The sequence below is a fragment of the Netta rufina genome (genome assembly GCF_964035555.1).
Source record: "Netta rufina genome assembly, chromosome: 26".
Classification (NCBI taxonomy): domain Eukaryota; kingdom Metazoa; phylum Chordata; class Aves; order Anseriformes; family Anatidae; genus Netta; species Netta rufina.
In genome coordinates, this window is record NC_140150.1 from 4353112 (window position 1) to 4366741 (window position 13630).

Here is a 13630-nt window from a genome sequence, read left to right on the forward strand (position 1 = left end):
GGATGCCATTAGCAGGGGTCCCTGCACAGCCCCGGGGGGCCCCAGGAGCCACCCCAGCAGCGCAGGGTCCCCACTGCTGGCTGGGAGGTGCTGGCAGCACCGGGGCTCAGCCCATGGATGCCATCTGCCGTTCAGACAGCACTGAGAGGAGGAAGGGAAACCATCCAGCACTGCTCAGCCCGCACACGCATAATGCTGGCTCCCGGTCAAACCAACCCCACAAACATCGGGTGTCGCTGATTCACCTCCCCGCTCCCCAGCCTCGGCTCACGGTCACCTCTCTGTCACCTGGAGGGCAGGCAGGGCTCTGCTGTCAACCAAAAGCAGGGTATCTCCTGCAGCCTCCCCTCTCCCGCAGCAGTAGGAGCTGCAGGACTCACGGTGCCGTGGTGAGAACCACTGGGGGAGAGCCGGCGTCCTCCCACTCGTGTCTGCCAGCAGGCTGGAAGCAGCGAACGCTGCCGTCGAGCTGCAGCGGTACTGGGAAGGCTTGGAGGATTTCCCCTGCTCCCGGAGGGAATCTCAACCCACGGGAAGGGGCCTGGGATTTCCCACAGCCAAGAGGAGCCAGGGAAGGGATGCTTGTTCTCGGAGGAGGCTGGCACGAAGGTGGCTGTTGCTGGAGTCCCACGGTGGCTTTAAATAACCCGGTGCTCAGCAGCCTCAGAGCCTGCCTTGCACAAAGCTGGGTCCCCCCATCCCCACAGCCCTGAGGATGAGCCCCAGGGAAGGCCAGCAGCAGCAGGGGAGCCCAGGAGGGGCTGGGGGCAGGAGTGAGGTTGTCAGAGCCACTTTTGGGGTGCAATGCAAGCGCTGCGGATGGGCAGGATACTCATCTCCATCTCTGCAATCAGGTCGCTTGCGCTCAGGGTCGCTCACACAGCATGCGTAATGTCAGGGGTGGAGGCTTGAAATAATTCAAGATGAGTTTGACATCCCAGGTGGGTCCCATACAAGGGGTTGAGCACTGGCAGAGCTTGAGGATCCCGTGGCTGTGCTGTGGGACGAGGCTGGACCTCGGGCACCGAAAACTGACCCAGCGGGGCCGCACCGAGGTGATGCTGCCCCACAGGCAGAGCCCAGCACGGGGACAGGTCACCCCGAGCTCTCACCCTAGCTCTTGCCACTGATTACGGATCCCTCTCGTCTCACCTTCCTGCTGCTGGTGCCTCTCCGAGCTCACACAGTGCTGGTAGGCAGCGAGTGGTGCTAGCACAAGGGGAAAAAAAAAAAATCAAGCCACCAGCTGCAGAGGTCCCCGGGTGGGCGTTAGCTGGAGCTCGGCACAGCGGAGGCGTGTGGGAAGTGTCTGAAACCTCGGCAGCTCCCTGCCCGGGCACAGCCCGTGGGGAAAAGCGCACCCATGTGGGAGCAGAGCCCTGCAGGGCGACCTGCTGCTGGCCGGAGAGAGTGCAGCTCTGGGGATGTGCTTGGGGTCGGTTTGGGAACCAGAGCTTGGGCTTCAGGACAAAGGAGGCTGCCCTGCACCAGCTCCTTGCTCTGCTGCCAGCTCGGAGAGCTCCTTCCCTCCCTCTCTGAATGCTCGGCACATCTCCAGCTCTGACGGCCGACCAGCTCCCCCCCGCCTCGTCCCCAGCCCCTGACACCTCTTCATTAAGTCCTGCAGCGGGTTTATTCCCACGACGCTGCTTTGTCTGCCTCGCTCCGCAGCCTTTCTGGGAGGGGGGGGGAGAAAGCGAAGGATCAGCCCCCAGCTGTGCTGCAGCCAGACAAAGGCGGTGGATTCCTCCTCCCCTCGCTCCAGCCTCACAAAGACACCGGACCCGAGCCCCAGCCAGCGATAACCGGGGCTGGTGCGGGAGCAGGGGAGCACCAGGCTGTGCCGTGTGTGGGAAAGGTCCCCTGAGGACAAAGGCAAACACTTCGTTACCAGCCACAGACTCTCTCGGCCGTGCAGAGGCGGCTGCAATGGAGATGTGCTGTGCCGGGAGACGGGGAGGTTGTTCCACAAAGGGCGAAGGCTCCCTCCCTTCCTCCAAGCCCCCTCTCCTCCAATTTTCACAGCTTTAGGGATGTTTCGTGGGGTCGGGAGGCAGCACCCTGGGGATGCACTCATGGGGGTGCCCTGGACTCCTTCCCAGCCCGGACGGAGCCGCATGTCGAGGCTCAGCTCCCTCGCTGGGGCTTGTGTTTGCAGCCTCCCCGACGGGAACGGGGTGGCAGCACCATGGATGGGAACGTGACAGGGGACAGGCTGGTTGTACTTTGGCAGAGACAAGCAGGTGGGATGTAAATAATTAGCGAGCAGGTTGTTTGCTCCGCAGTCGGTGCTGTTCCCCTTTTATCTCTGCGCTGCGGCGCTTGGAGATCAGAGAGGGAGAGGGCTTGGAGCTGACAGCGCCGTGCTTCAAACGCAGCCCTCGCCTCGCTGCTTCCCAGCAAAGCCCAGGAGCCCCAGCACCCACGGCAGGGCCCAGGGGGACAGCAGCCAGGGGACACCGGGGGCACAGACAGCCCTGACCCCTGCCCCTGTCCCCAGGGGGCTCAGGGCTGGGAGGCAGCCCCGGCGCCACGGCAGCGGCAGCCGCACGGTGTCCCCCGTGCTCTGTGCTGCCTGCAGAGCCTGTGCCAGGCAGGGTCGCCCCCAGGACCCCCACGGTGCTCTCAGGTCAGGAACTGTCCCCAGAGAGGGATGGGGCATGTTGGAAATATAAAGGGGTGCCCAAACAGGGATGCATCCCTGGAAATATCAAGGGATGCCCAAGCAGGGATGTGTTGACCTCAGCCACAGCTGGCCCCATCTCCCCCTTTTTGGCCCTGAATCCCCCCTCATCACCTAATCACAGCAGAGGGTCCTGGCCCAGCCCTTAGCACAGACCGGGCTCGTCCGAGAGCTCTTCTGGAGACAGCTTTTAATGAGGCAGCTGCTACAAGCTGGAAGTGTAACCCGGCGGCTCAAGCCCTCCCTCCAACTGCCCGGGAAGGATGAACCCAAAGAGGGAGCGGTGCCTGGGGGCTGCTGGCCGTGGGGCCTGGGGTTTTTTGTCCTCGCCCCTGGAACAAGGCTGTCACCAAAGTCACTGCCTGGCCCTGGGGGCAGGAGAGGGCTCCAGCTCCAGCCGCAGGGCTCGGTTCTGCTCCTTTCTCTCGGGAGCGAACAGCAGATCCCAAATCACTGGAGGAGCCAAAATCCAGGCTGGAACAGAGCAGGTTGAGGCCACCTCTACGTGAACCCCTGCGAAGGCGTGTTTGTGCCATTCCTGTGCCAAAGGTAAGGGCCAGCCTCTTGCCGAAGCAGTCCTTTGGGCATTTCGCCCTCCCAGGAGCACCGGCAGCCCCGTGCTCCGGCTCCTGGCAAAGTGACAGTGAAATGCTATGGGTGCGCAGGGAAAGCCTTGCTACAAAGGCAAAAGAACGATCCCCTCAGCCTGGCTGCGGGTCCAGGGTTTCCCTCGCTGCAAACCAAAGGGATCTGTGCAGGGAAGCACACGCAGACCCCAGGGTGCTCCGAGGGCATCACGTCCCTTCTCCCTGAACCGCCGCGGACCTGGATGGGTTCTCCTGACCCTCAAACCCGTCGCCCTTGTGGTGGGTCAGGGTGGCAGCGGGGAGATGCTTGCCCAGAGCCCTTCCTGCTGGCAGGACACGGCACACACCAGTGCTGAGAGCGGTCCCTTCACCTGGATTTCCCCACGGGGCTCTGCAGATGACCAAGGGGGACCCTGGCCAAAATCTCCTTCCCTCTGCGGGGCCCGAACAGCAGCACCCAGGAGGGATGGGAGCAGCAGCTTCGGAGCAAGGCTGGTGTCAGCCTCCAGCAGGCTCCTGGGGCGGCTCAGGCGATGCTCACGCAGCTCAGCACCACCAGGAGCCGGCCCAGCACCAGCAGGGAGCGGGGTCCCCAAATCGGGGCAGGGCTCTGTTAGGAATCGGAGACGCAGAGGGCTTCCACCGCGTTGCTCAGCCCCTGGCTCACCCCGCCGACCGCCAGCAGGCAGTTCCTGACCACGATGCTGGAGCAGGCGCAGCGCGGGGTGGGCATCGGGGGCAGGCTCTCCCACTTGTTCTTCTCGGGGTGAAAGGCCTCCGCCGACTCCAGGACGGTCGGCTGGTTCCCTGGGGACACAAAGCAAGGGGGGAAGCACCGGCCAGCATCCCTCATCCGTACCCCAAAGCCCATCCCCTTATGGGGTCCTTTTCCCCTGCTCCCCGCTCGGTAACGACACCCCCCGACCCCCAAGTGTCACCGCTGCCCCTAGCGCCTCACCTAGCCCCCCAGCCACGACGACTCTGCCTTTCAGGTAGCCGGCCACGAAGTCTGCTCGCCTTTTCTTCAGGTAGAAGGAGCGCTCCATCTTCATCCAGCCGCCTGGGACAGGACAGACGGGCATGGCAGAGCCACTGATCCTTGGGAACCCCCCGATTCCCGAGCCTCCCACCTCCCTGTGGATGTGCAGTTGCACCTCGGGGTCACAAAACCCCGTGACACGGTGCTCAGCTTCCTCACCACCTTGCCAGGGAGGGAGCTGCCAAACCCAGCAGCTGCTGAACCTCTCTGGCCTGTGTTTTTTTCCCTTTCTTCCTTCTCTCGTTATCCCAGACTGCAGACCTCGCTGCAGACGGGGTTCAACACCCAAAACACTCAGCAGATGAGAGGTTCTGCTCTCCTCCCAGCCCCAAACCCTCACCGCCTGCCTCCCAGCTGGGACAGCCCCACCTTGCTCGATGTCAAACACGTCCACGGTCCTCATGAATTTGGGCTGCCGGTAGAGCCGGCCCTGCCGCAGGCCCCCGAGGCTGAAGAGTTTGTCCTCCGTGGGCACGAAGCTGGAGAAGGCCCTTTTGTTGGGGATGGTGGGAAACTTGGTCCACGATCGGGTCTCGGTGTCGAACACCTCGAAGGCGTTGATGGCGTACTTGGACTGCCTCCCGCCTGGGGGAGGGGATGGGAAGAAAAGGGATGAAAGGAATGGGAATGGGGAGAAAGGGATGAAAGGAATGGGAATGGGAAGGAAGGGATGAAAGGAATGGGAATGGGGAGAAAGGGATGAAAGGAATGGGAATGGGAAGGAAGGGATGAAAGGAATGGGAATGGGGAGAAAGGGATGAAAGGAATGGGAATGGGAATGGGAATGGGAATGGGAATGGGAATGGGAATGGGAATGGGAAGGGATGGTTGGCTTGGCCAACGGCACCAGCAGGACCCTGGGGATGCTCCTGGGGCAGGCTGAGAGCAAGCGAGCTGCCAGCTGATGCCGTCCTCACGTCCTAAATCACCTGGAATGAGGGCTGCTGAGCCTGGCACCTTGTCCCCCTCGCACTCCCTCTCTTTGCGCTGCAGCTTGATAAAATTAAAGCACTTCATTTCCCCGTGCGTCACACCCGCCGCTTCCCTCCGTGCCGGCAGCCGCGGGCAGGGAGCGCAGGCAGGTGTTTAGTATGCGCCCGTTTAATCAAGACAAACGCACAGCAGAGAAGGGCTGGGCGCTGGGGGAGCCTTTGCAATTCAGATGAGTTCAGCGCCGGTGCAAGGCAGCGAGCCCCAGCCCCGCTCCCAATGGAGCAGGAGAGCCAAGGCAGCTGCCACCGCGGCCGCCAAGGACCTGCTTTATTCTCCCAGCGATCAGAGGCAAAGGAGAGCAGCTGTTCTCCGCTCGGATGCTCCCCGTGCCTCTGAAAGCAGAGCCTGTGCTCACTGCTGGGCCCCCAGACTGTTTGCTAGCAGCAAACAAACTGCAAAATAGATCAAAAGAGCCTTTTTCTGGTAGCACCCTAAAGACAGCCGGTGCTATCTGGTGGTTTGGGCCATTGGGGCTGCTGGGTTGATCCCAGCTCTGTGCGTTTGGCTGTGAGCTAACGGCAACGCTTCCCTGCCGTGGTTCCCCTTTCTTTAAGGCTGAGGAAAACTGCTCCCTGTAACGGGCTCGGTCCTGCATTCCCCAGCGACAGCGGGACCTTCCCTGTCAAAGGCTGACTCTTTGGAAGGCGAGCAGTTCTCGGGCGATGTAGCACGGACAGAAGTGGTTTCACTCAGTAGCTCAGTCCCAGGACTGCAAACCGAGCAGGGAAACAAAGGGGGGCATCGCCCTGGCACCGAGCTGCTGCAGGATCTCTGAGCTCCCGGGGCGGTCAAGGCACACGGGCTCTCTCTGGTGCTTGCTGTGGAGGTGTGAACACAAATCCCGAGCCCACGCCAGCCCCACGTAGATCTTACCCAGCACGTAGATCTTGGTGCCTCGCAGGAAGGAGGTGGCCGCGTACCTGGGTGTGGGCATGGCCGCCAGTGACACCCAGATGTCCTTGAGCATGTCGTAGTGCTGCAGGTAGTTGTGCGGCCGCAGGTCGCACCCCATCCCTCCGGCCGCATAGACTCTGTAGTCTGGGCAGGGCCAAGAAGCAAAAAATAAAATAAAAAAAGCACAAAATTATTATATTGGTTTGAAACAGCCCCGTGCAAGAATGTACACATCCTCACACCATGCCCGCAACCCCACTGGGACTTGCTCATGGGACTCCTCATCCCCTCCCTCAGCACCCAGAGCCCCGCTCCTGGCACAGCCCCTTGGAGGGGACAGGGACACGGAGCCGAGGATGGCGTTGGCACCCCTGGGTGCTGTGACAGTGCTCGGGGTGCAGGGAGGGTGGGAGCCGCAGGGCTCTTTGCTCCTGAGCCTTTGGGCAGGAGCAGGCAGATGTAAGCCTGCGTCCCCTTCCCTTTGGTAACATCATTTCTCCCTTTCTTCCTTTGCCCCACACACCCAACAGGGAGAGGTTACAGCACTGCAGCAAACCCAGCACCTCTCTGCTGCTGCCTTCACCCCACGAGCTCTGGGTCAGGATGTGACCCAAACTGGAAGGGCTGGAGCCCAAATACCACACTCAAGCTGCCGGTTCCTCTCTGAGTTGGCCACGTCCACCTCTGGCTAGCAGCAAACTTGGGTCCCCAGAGCAAAACCCTACTGGCCACGGCACCCACATTATCTCCTTCAGCAAGCACGGCACCCTACAAAGCTCAGGAGATAGCGACAGTGGCCCTACAACAAAGCAGCTGGAAAAGCAGAGACCCAGCACATGGCTGGAGGATTTGGGGAGTTATTTCTGCTCCCGGCCCCACACACTGGATTGGCCCCTCCACATCAGTCAATAGGCAAGCTCAGGGAGAAAATCACCTCCAAGATGGTAAATATTATTTTTAAATAATCCTTGACAGCAGCTTTCAAAGCCGCTTAAGCAAACAAACGGAGCAGCTTGCAAAGAGGCTGCCCAGAGATCGGGCTGGTGACCCAGGAGCGCCGGGAAGCTGCCTGGCCTCAAAGCACGGCACAAGGCGCTAAAGGAAATCAATGCTCCACATCTCTGCTTATAAATTAAAAAAAAAAAAATGAGATGGGCTGATAAAGGCAGAGCCCTGCAGGCATTTAGCAGCGTGTGTTTAAGGCTGTGGTTAAGCTCACAGAGGGGAGCAGGCAGGAGCCCCCAGGAGCCCAGGTGCTTCCCTTTCTTGTGTACTGATTTGAGCCCACCGCTACGAAGCTGACCCCTCTGCCTGGTTCTGGGCCTAGACCAGAGCTGTGTCCTCAGGTTAAAGCTGGTCTACAGCTCGGAGACCTGCACGTCTCCAGCTCCCCGGCTCGGCTTGGGGCTCTCCCAGCTCTGTGCACCCACTCAGCTCTCCCCCAGTCGGGGACTCGGGCAGAAGTAGACCTGAACTGGCTGCAAAGCCCTGGAGGAGTTCAGCTCCAGACTCTGGAGCTTGGACCTGCGTGAAATCCAGCCAGCTACCTGCACTTGTGGCTCCGGGGCAGAGCTGAGCACCGCATTAGGCACCAAGAACAGCCTGCTGCCTTCAGCAGGTGGGATGGAACACATGGGTCTCAACCTCTACCAGCACAGAAAAGGTTTTGGGGGAAAAACACGACCCTGTGGTATTGCCAAGAGAGCTTCTGGGCCTGGTGCAAGGAGGGATGCTGACCCCCCCCCCCAGCAAGCCTGGAAGGATGCATCCAGAACCAACCCCCCCTTGCCTTTTGCCGTCACCGAGATGCCCATGGCCGCTTCCCTCAGCGAGTTCCTCTTCTTCCACTTGCCCTCGTCCACGTTGTACATCTCCACTATCTTCAGCGGCGTCTGGTTCACGCCGACCCCCCCTATCACCATGATCCTCTTGCCCAAGGTGGCCACCGCCACCCCGGCCCTGGCCGTGGGCATGGGGGGCAGCGCCGTCCACTGGTCGGCCTCGGGGGAGTAGACCTCGAAGCAGTCCATGGGGACACCGTTGTCATCGCAGCCCCCGATGGCAAACACTTGCCCGCCAGCCTCCACCAGGGTGGAGTAGACCCTGCAGCTGGGCAGCGGGGCGAGGGTTTTCCACTGGAAATCTCTGCTGTTGGCGACCTCCATGGTGGCAGCATGGGTTCCCTGCCCGCGGGGAGGTGCCTAGGCTGCAAAACAGAGTGGAGAGGTGCAGAAGCACGAAGCGTGGTCACCGTCCTTCCCCTGACAGAGCTGCAGGCAGCCAGGAGCAGAGCAAAGCTCCCCAAAAGCACCGCATCTGCACCAGCAGCCCCTCCATCCCCCCGGCACGGCGCGGCACCCTGCGGTACCTTTCAGTGCGTCTCCATTGATCCTGCAGCTCCCGGTCTGCCTCAGCAGCTCACGCAGAGAACGAGCCTAAAAATAAAACAAAACAAAAGGGGGGAGAAAAAAAAAAAAAAAAAAAGGCAGGGGAGGTTGGAGTCAGTTTGTGATCCTGCTCCCTGAGCATCCCCGCCCCCAAGCGACGCTCAAGCTGAGGAGGCTGCAAGCCGTCTGCTCACTTCCTCGGCTGCCTTCCTGCCTGCTCGGGAACTTTTCCTCATGCCCTCCTTTTCTCTGACCTGATTTCTCCTCCTGACCCTTGGCTAGGTCTGCCCACACACTCTGGGACACCCTGCTCCTGCCCCCACCCCGGCTGTGAACAGCGACCACCAGCGCTGGCCCCCCCAGCCCTGACCGGGGTCCTGCCAGCAGCACCAGGGCAGAGGCACCAGCCCTGATGCACACCTTTTTATCTTCTCCCTCTTCTCCCTTGGAACGGCCGTTAAGCGATGCAAATGAGATTAATTAGTGCAGGAAGGCAGAGAGAGAGCAAACGGGAGGGAACAAAGGCAGCTGCTCGCGCGGCGTGGCAGAAGGTGCATCCTGCACCGAGCATCTCCACCTTGGTTGTGCAACCAGCGTGGGCCAGAAACTGCCCTTCAGACACCGGAGGGGTTGTGTTCACCCTGTTTTAATCTCTCCTGGCACGCACATCTGGGGACAGAAGAGCAGGGTAGGAGCTTGCTGACACCGCAGGCACGCTCCTGGCAGGGCATTTAGCCGTGCAGGACACTGTCCAAGCATCCTGCCCCAGCACAGCACAGCCCAGACCCCTCCCCACACTGCTGTGCTCTAGGACGGTGCAGTTCCCTCTCGGTCCCCTTTGCAGACCCCTGAGACTTTCCCTGAGGATGCTGCAGCCCCATGGAGCCCGTCCCTGCTGACAGGAGCTGCCCGGTGGTGGAGCAGGGCTGGCTGCCCCCGTTTCTGCAGCCTGGGGTCTGGAAGCCCCTGGAGCTGACGTTTGGTCCCAAACCCTCTTTTCTGCCTCCTGGCTGCCAGCCAGCAGATCTGGTGGGGGATATTTCGTATTTATTCTGACACAGCACAGTGGATGGGCTACAAAGCAACTTGGACTCTCCCAGATAAAATACTTAAGCACAAACAAAGCAACAAATTGTTATGGTCCTCTTTTATTTTTTGGGGGGGGGGCAGACTCCTTTCTCCCACAAGAGACAGCCAGACCCATTTCCTACTGCTTCATTTAGACCTGAGAGGACACGAGTGGGCCTCCAGCCCCATAACCTGCCTGCCCTGGGACCAAGTTGTGGCTGCCCCACACCTCGCCTTGCTGCTCAGCTTCCTCCTCCAGCCCTGGCCACGGCTCCCCTCCGACAGCCGGAGCCTGTAGCATAGCAACAGCCACCTACAGCCGCCTTTCACCACATTTTGGGTGAGCCGGGTGGGGATCTGGGTGCTTTGGGGGACCACAGCACCGGGGCAGAGCTCCCTGCAAGGATCAGACCCCGCATCCCCGTGCGTGCAGCACACTGGGGTCACCAAATCTTCCTCCTACAGCTCCGCGCCTGCTGCGCCCACCAGCCAAGCAGGGAGGTGGATGTGGCCCTCGGGTTATCTCGGGCATCACCAAAAGCTCCTCGCCGCCTGCTTTGCCTCGGGGCATGGCCCGCAGGGAGCATCTGACCATGTTAGTTCCCCGATTTTCCCCTGAAAGTGTGAATTAGAGGACAGCGATGGAAAAGGATCAGCAGGCCGCAGACAACTGGATGGAGATCCATCAAAATTGCTTCACTTACCAGCCCGAGCTGGCACAAAACCCGATCAATTTAAGCGGGGCTGATGGAGAGATTCTTGTTTATTTGAACGTATTCCCCCACATAAATTTCACTAGCCAGCTGAGCGTTATGTGTTGCATAAAGAATTCGGTTCATCACACACAAACACTTCTTGGGATGCGAGCCCCCAGCAGCAGGACCCGGCGCAAGCACATGCGCACAGCCCCGGCACCGCGGGGGCCACGGTACAAAGGAACACAAAGCAACAATCAAGAGCAGCAGCGAGTCACGCCGTGCTTTGCATCTTCCCAGCAGCCGAAGAGAAAGGGGCAAGCAGCAGATGAGACCGGCAGCTGTTGTCCTCCATCTCTGCAGCACCTTGTCCTCTGATGTGCATCGCTGCCTGCAACTGGATCAGCTCGGGGATTTTTTGCCCTGGCAGTTTAAGCAGCTCCGGACCAGGGCTTTCATGAATAATTAATATTTTTTTTTCTCTCCAGGTGAATTTTCATGCATTGCCGTGGACAAATTCAGCACGGTCCAGCAAATTAGGAAAGCAGAGCCAGCTCCTATTTCCAGGAGCGTGTCAGATTTGCATTCTGACCTCCAATAAATCATTCTCCTGCCCTGTCCCTCAATTTCTTCAACTACAAAGTGCAGTCCTGGGATGAAACACGTCACTCAAACGCCTGACAAAAGCAGAACCTCACTGCTGCTGCCAGACAGCTTCTCTGCTGTCATTACAGATATCCAAATCTCGAGCATAATTTTCTAACTGGTCCTTTTTTAGCAAGGCATTGCCTAAAAAAATCTTTTCCAGCATATTAGCACACAAAGACCAGGAGCTAGATTCAAAGACTTGGGGGTGGGTGAGCATTTCTATTGGGTTCCCTGTGAGAACAGGCAGAGCAAAGACCTGCAAATTCATCCCAGCTGCGGTCCCAGACAGCTGGAACCGGGGCACCCAGAGAGCCACCGCGCTTAGCAGCATTGGTGCAAAGCCCTGCCTGAACCCAGCTGCCTTGCAGTAAGGATTCTCTATTACTTTATGCTCTTAAAAGAAAATCGAGGTCAGTCTGAAGCACTACACTTGCACCCTTTGTCTCCAGCTGCCCAGCATCACCCGCTGCCTCACTAGAAAGCATCACTGGTGCTGTGCCGTGGGACTTGCCAAAATGTGCTGCCCAAACGCCCAGCGCGCTGCAGCCACGTTCTCCTCCAGGGCAGAGGGAATTATCACTTAATTATACCCAACAAATCAGAGGCATTAACGTGTTTTTCCTAAATGGCTACATTAGAATCCAAATGAATGGTAATTGCTTTCCTATCAGAGGAGATGGCAGACGGAGCTGAGCCCCCACCAGGGCCCGCTTTAGTGGCATTTATTACCTCCAACGATTTGTGATTTAGAGACCAGGCTGTGCTGAATGTGCCAAAGTGATGAGCTGCCCCGACAGGGCAGATCTTGTCGCTGAACCCGGCGCTGCTGCCTGTGGCTGCTCGTGCTCTCTCCCCTGTCTCATCTCCCCAGGACTCAGCAGCTTTTATGCTCCAGGTTTGGATTTCCTCGGCTGGGGAGGGCGAGCACCAGGCCCAGCTGGAGCTGAAATCCCCACCCTGCATCCAACAGGCTTTTCTCCAGGGCGATACGCTCCCCTGAATGTTGCACTGCAACTGGCTGCGTAAGCGCAGGGTGAAAAGGCAGCCTATTTACAGCTCTCCAAATTGAAGGAAGTGCAAAGAGGCCTCGGAGCCACTCCCAAACCTTCTATTTTTAATGCTCAGAGGCACCCTCAGACATCACCACACGCTCCCCGTGCCTCACAGGCACATACCCTCTACCCAGGGAGGAACAGACAGAGACCCCCAACCTTACACAGCCCCCAAGCAGACAGGACCCACTATTTACTGATCGGGTGTGATGCCAGCCCAACCTGCTCCAAAGAACCTAGAGCCCCTGCACGGCCCCAGGAGCAGCCCTCTGCTGTGCCTGCTCCATTCCCTACCACTCCTCCCCTCCTTTCAGGGTTGCCAGAGATCCAGGTGAACACCACAAATGTCCTTGGCATCCTTTTGCGGCCACGCTCGAGTCTCAGCTCCGCTGCCATCAGCACTGACCCCCAATTTCTGCAGCTGGACCCAGCGACCCGTCAAACCCAGGGCCCCTCCACAGCCCGCAGGAGCCGTGCGCCCAGAGCATCACCGCTCCCCGCACCGCCTCCACCTGCCAAACACCCACGTGCTCCTCGCTGTCACCACGAGCAGGTTAAAACAAAGATGCAGACAGGGAAAGCTATCAGAGAGATTGCTCCCCGCTGAGAAAAAGCTCTCGTACTCACCCAGCTGCCATGCCAGAAAAGCCCTGGGCAGTCGTGCAGCGTGCCAGCCAGCGTGAGAAAAGGAAGGGGCTGCAAAGCTCGGCTGAAACCAGCCTGTCTGCCAGCCCCCCAGCCCCTGCGGGGATTATTCTCAATGCACGGGGGACTGGCGTCACAGGAGAGGCAGGAACAGGGGCAACAATGAGCTGGAAATAGCACGCGAGCACCGGGAAGGAATCACAGCTCCTGCTCCTCAGCACCACCCAGGAGTCAGCAGCTTCAGCTCAGCGCTGCCTTGGCTGCCTGCACTCTATTAAATAAAGAGCAGGGAGAGATGACACAGCACAGGCTGTGATGAAGACAGCGAGAAGGAGATGATTCAGGGCAGGGAACCCACTCCTGACCCAAGGAATAGTCACAGAGCAAGGCCAGGAGCAGGCAGGAGGGGGCACGGAGGAGGCTGGTGGAGATCCCCTGGAGTTTCCCCAGCTGCCGGGATGGGGACGGGGCAGCTGCCAGCCCTGATCCCCCTGTGTCCCTGCTCTCCCATCCCCACATCCAGGCTTTGGCAATATTCAGCTGCTTTCCTGCTCCTCGGGCACAGCACCCAAGGCACAGCTCGGGGCAGGAACGTCTCAGTTTGGATGGGAGCAGGGAGTTTGTCGCGAGCTGAAAACCAGCAGATGATGAGAACGGAGGGGAAATGCAGCGGGGATTTCCTTGATGCTGTTTCCAGCCACCCTGGAAGACAGCAGGACGCAGAGCAATCCGAACAAAGGCAACGTGGAAAAGTTTCAGATGCGGGAGCAGCACGTAAACCTGGCTGTTAATCACTGTAATTGAAGGGAGCTGCTTTTCCTCTAGAAGCACATAAATGTCACGGTGTGATCGCCCTCTGCATTGGCAGATAAACATCGGCACCGCGGGAGGAGGCCCCGTCCCTGCAGGCTCAGCACAGCCTCTGCTGCACAAAATGCC

At 59.4% G+C, this 13630-nt stretch overlaps 1 protein-coding gene across 1 annotated transcript; it reads right to left on the bottom strand.

The window, feature by feature from the left end:
• Nucleotides 1–2858: 2858 nt before the first annotated feature.
• On the bottom strand, nucleotides 2859–12778 carry KLHDC8A (kelch domain containing 8A). The gene is made up of 7 exons (XM_084301828.1): nucleotides 12674–12778; nucleotides 8565–8631; nucleotides 7986–8402; nucleotides 6176–6340; nucleotides 4679–4894; nucleotides 4229–4330; nucleotides 2859–4077 (listed from the first exon to the last, which is right to left on the bottom strand). Exons 3-7 carry the CDS (start codon nucleotides 8359–8361, stop codon nucleotides 3884–3886), a joined length of 1053 nt encoding a protein of 350 aa, XP_084157954.1. The 5' UTR covers nucleotides 8362–8402; nucleotides 8565–8631; nucleotides 12674–12778; the 3' UTR covers nucleotides 2859–3883.
• Nucleotides 12779–13630: the final 852 nt, after the last annotated feature.

Coding starts and splice junctions, on each gene's coding strand:
- KLHDC8A (XM_084301828.1), bottom strand. CDS start 8,361: ATGGAGGTCGCCAACAGCAGAGATTTCCAGTGGAAAACCCTCGCCCCG. Junction 6,341..7,985: donor CATCTCGGTGACGGCAAAAG/GCAAGGGGGGGT, acceptor GGCCCTGCCCAG/ACTACAGAGTCTATGCGGCC. Junction 4,895..6,175: donor CACCAAGATCTACGTGCTGG/GTAAGATCTACG, acceptor CCCCTCCCCCAG/GCGGGAGGCAGTCCAAGTAC.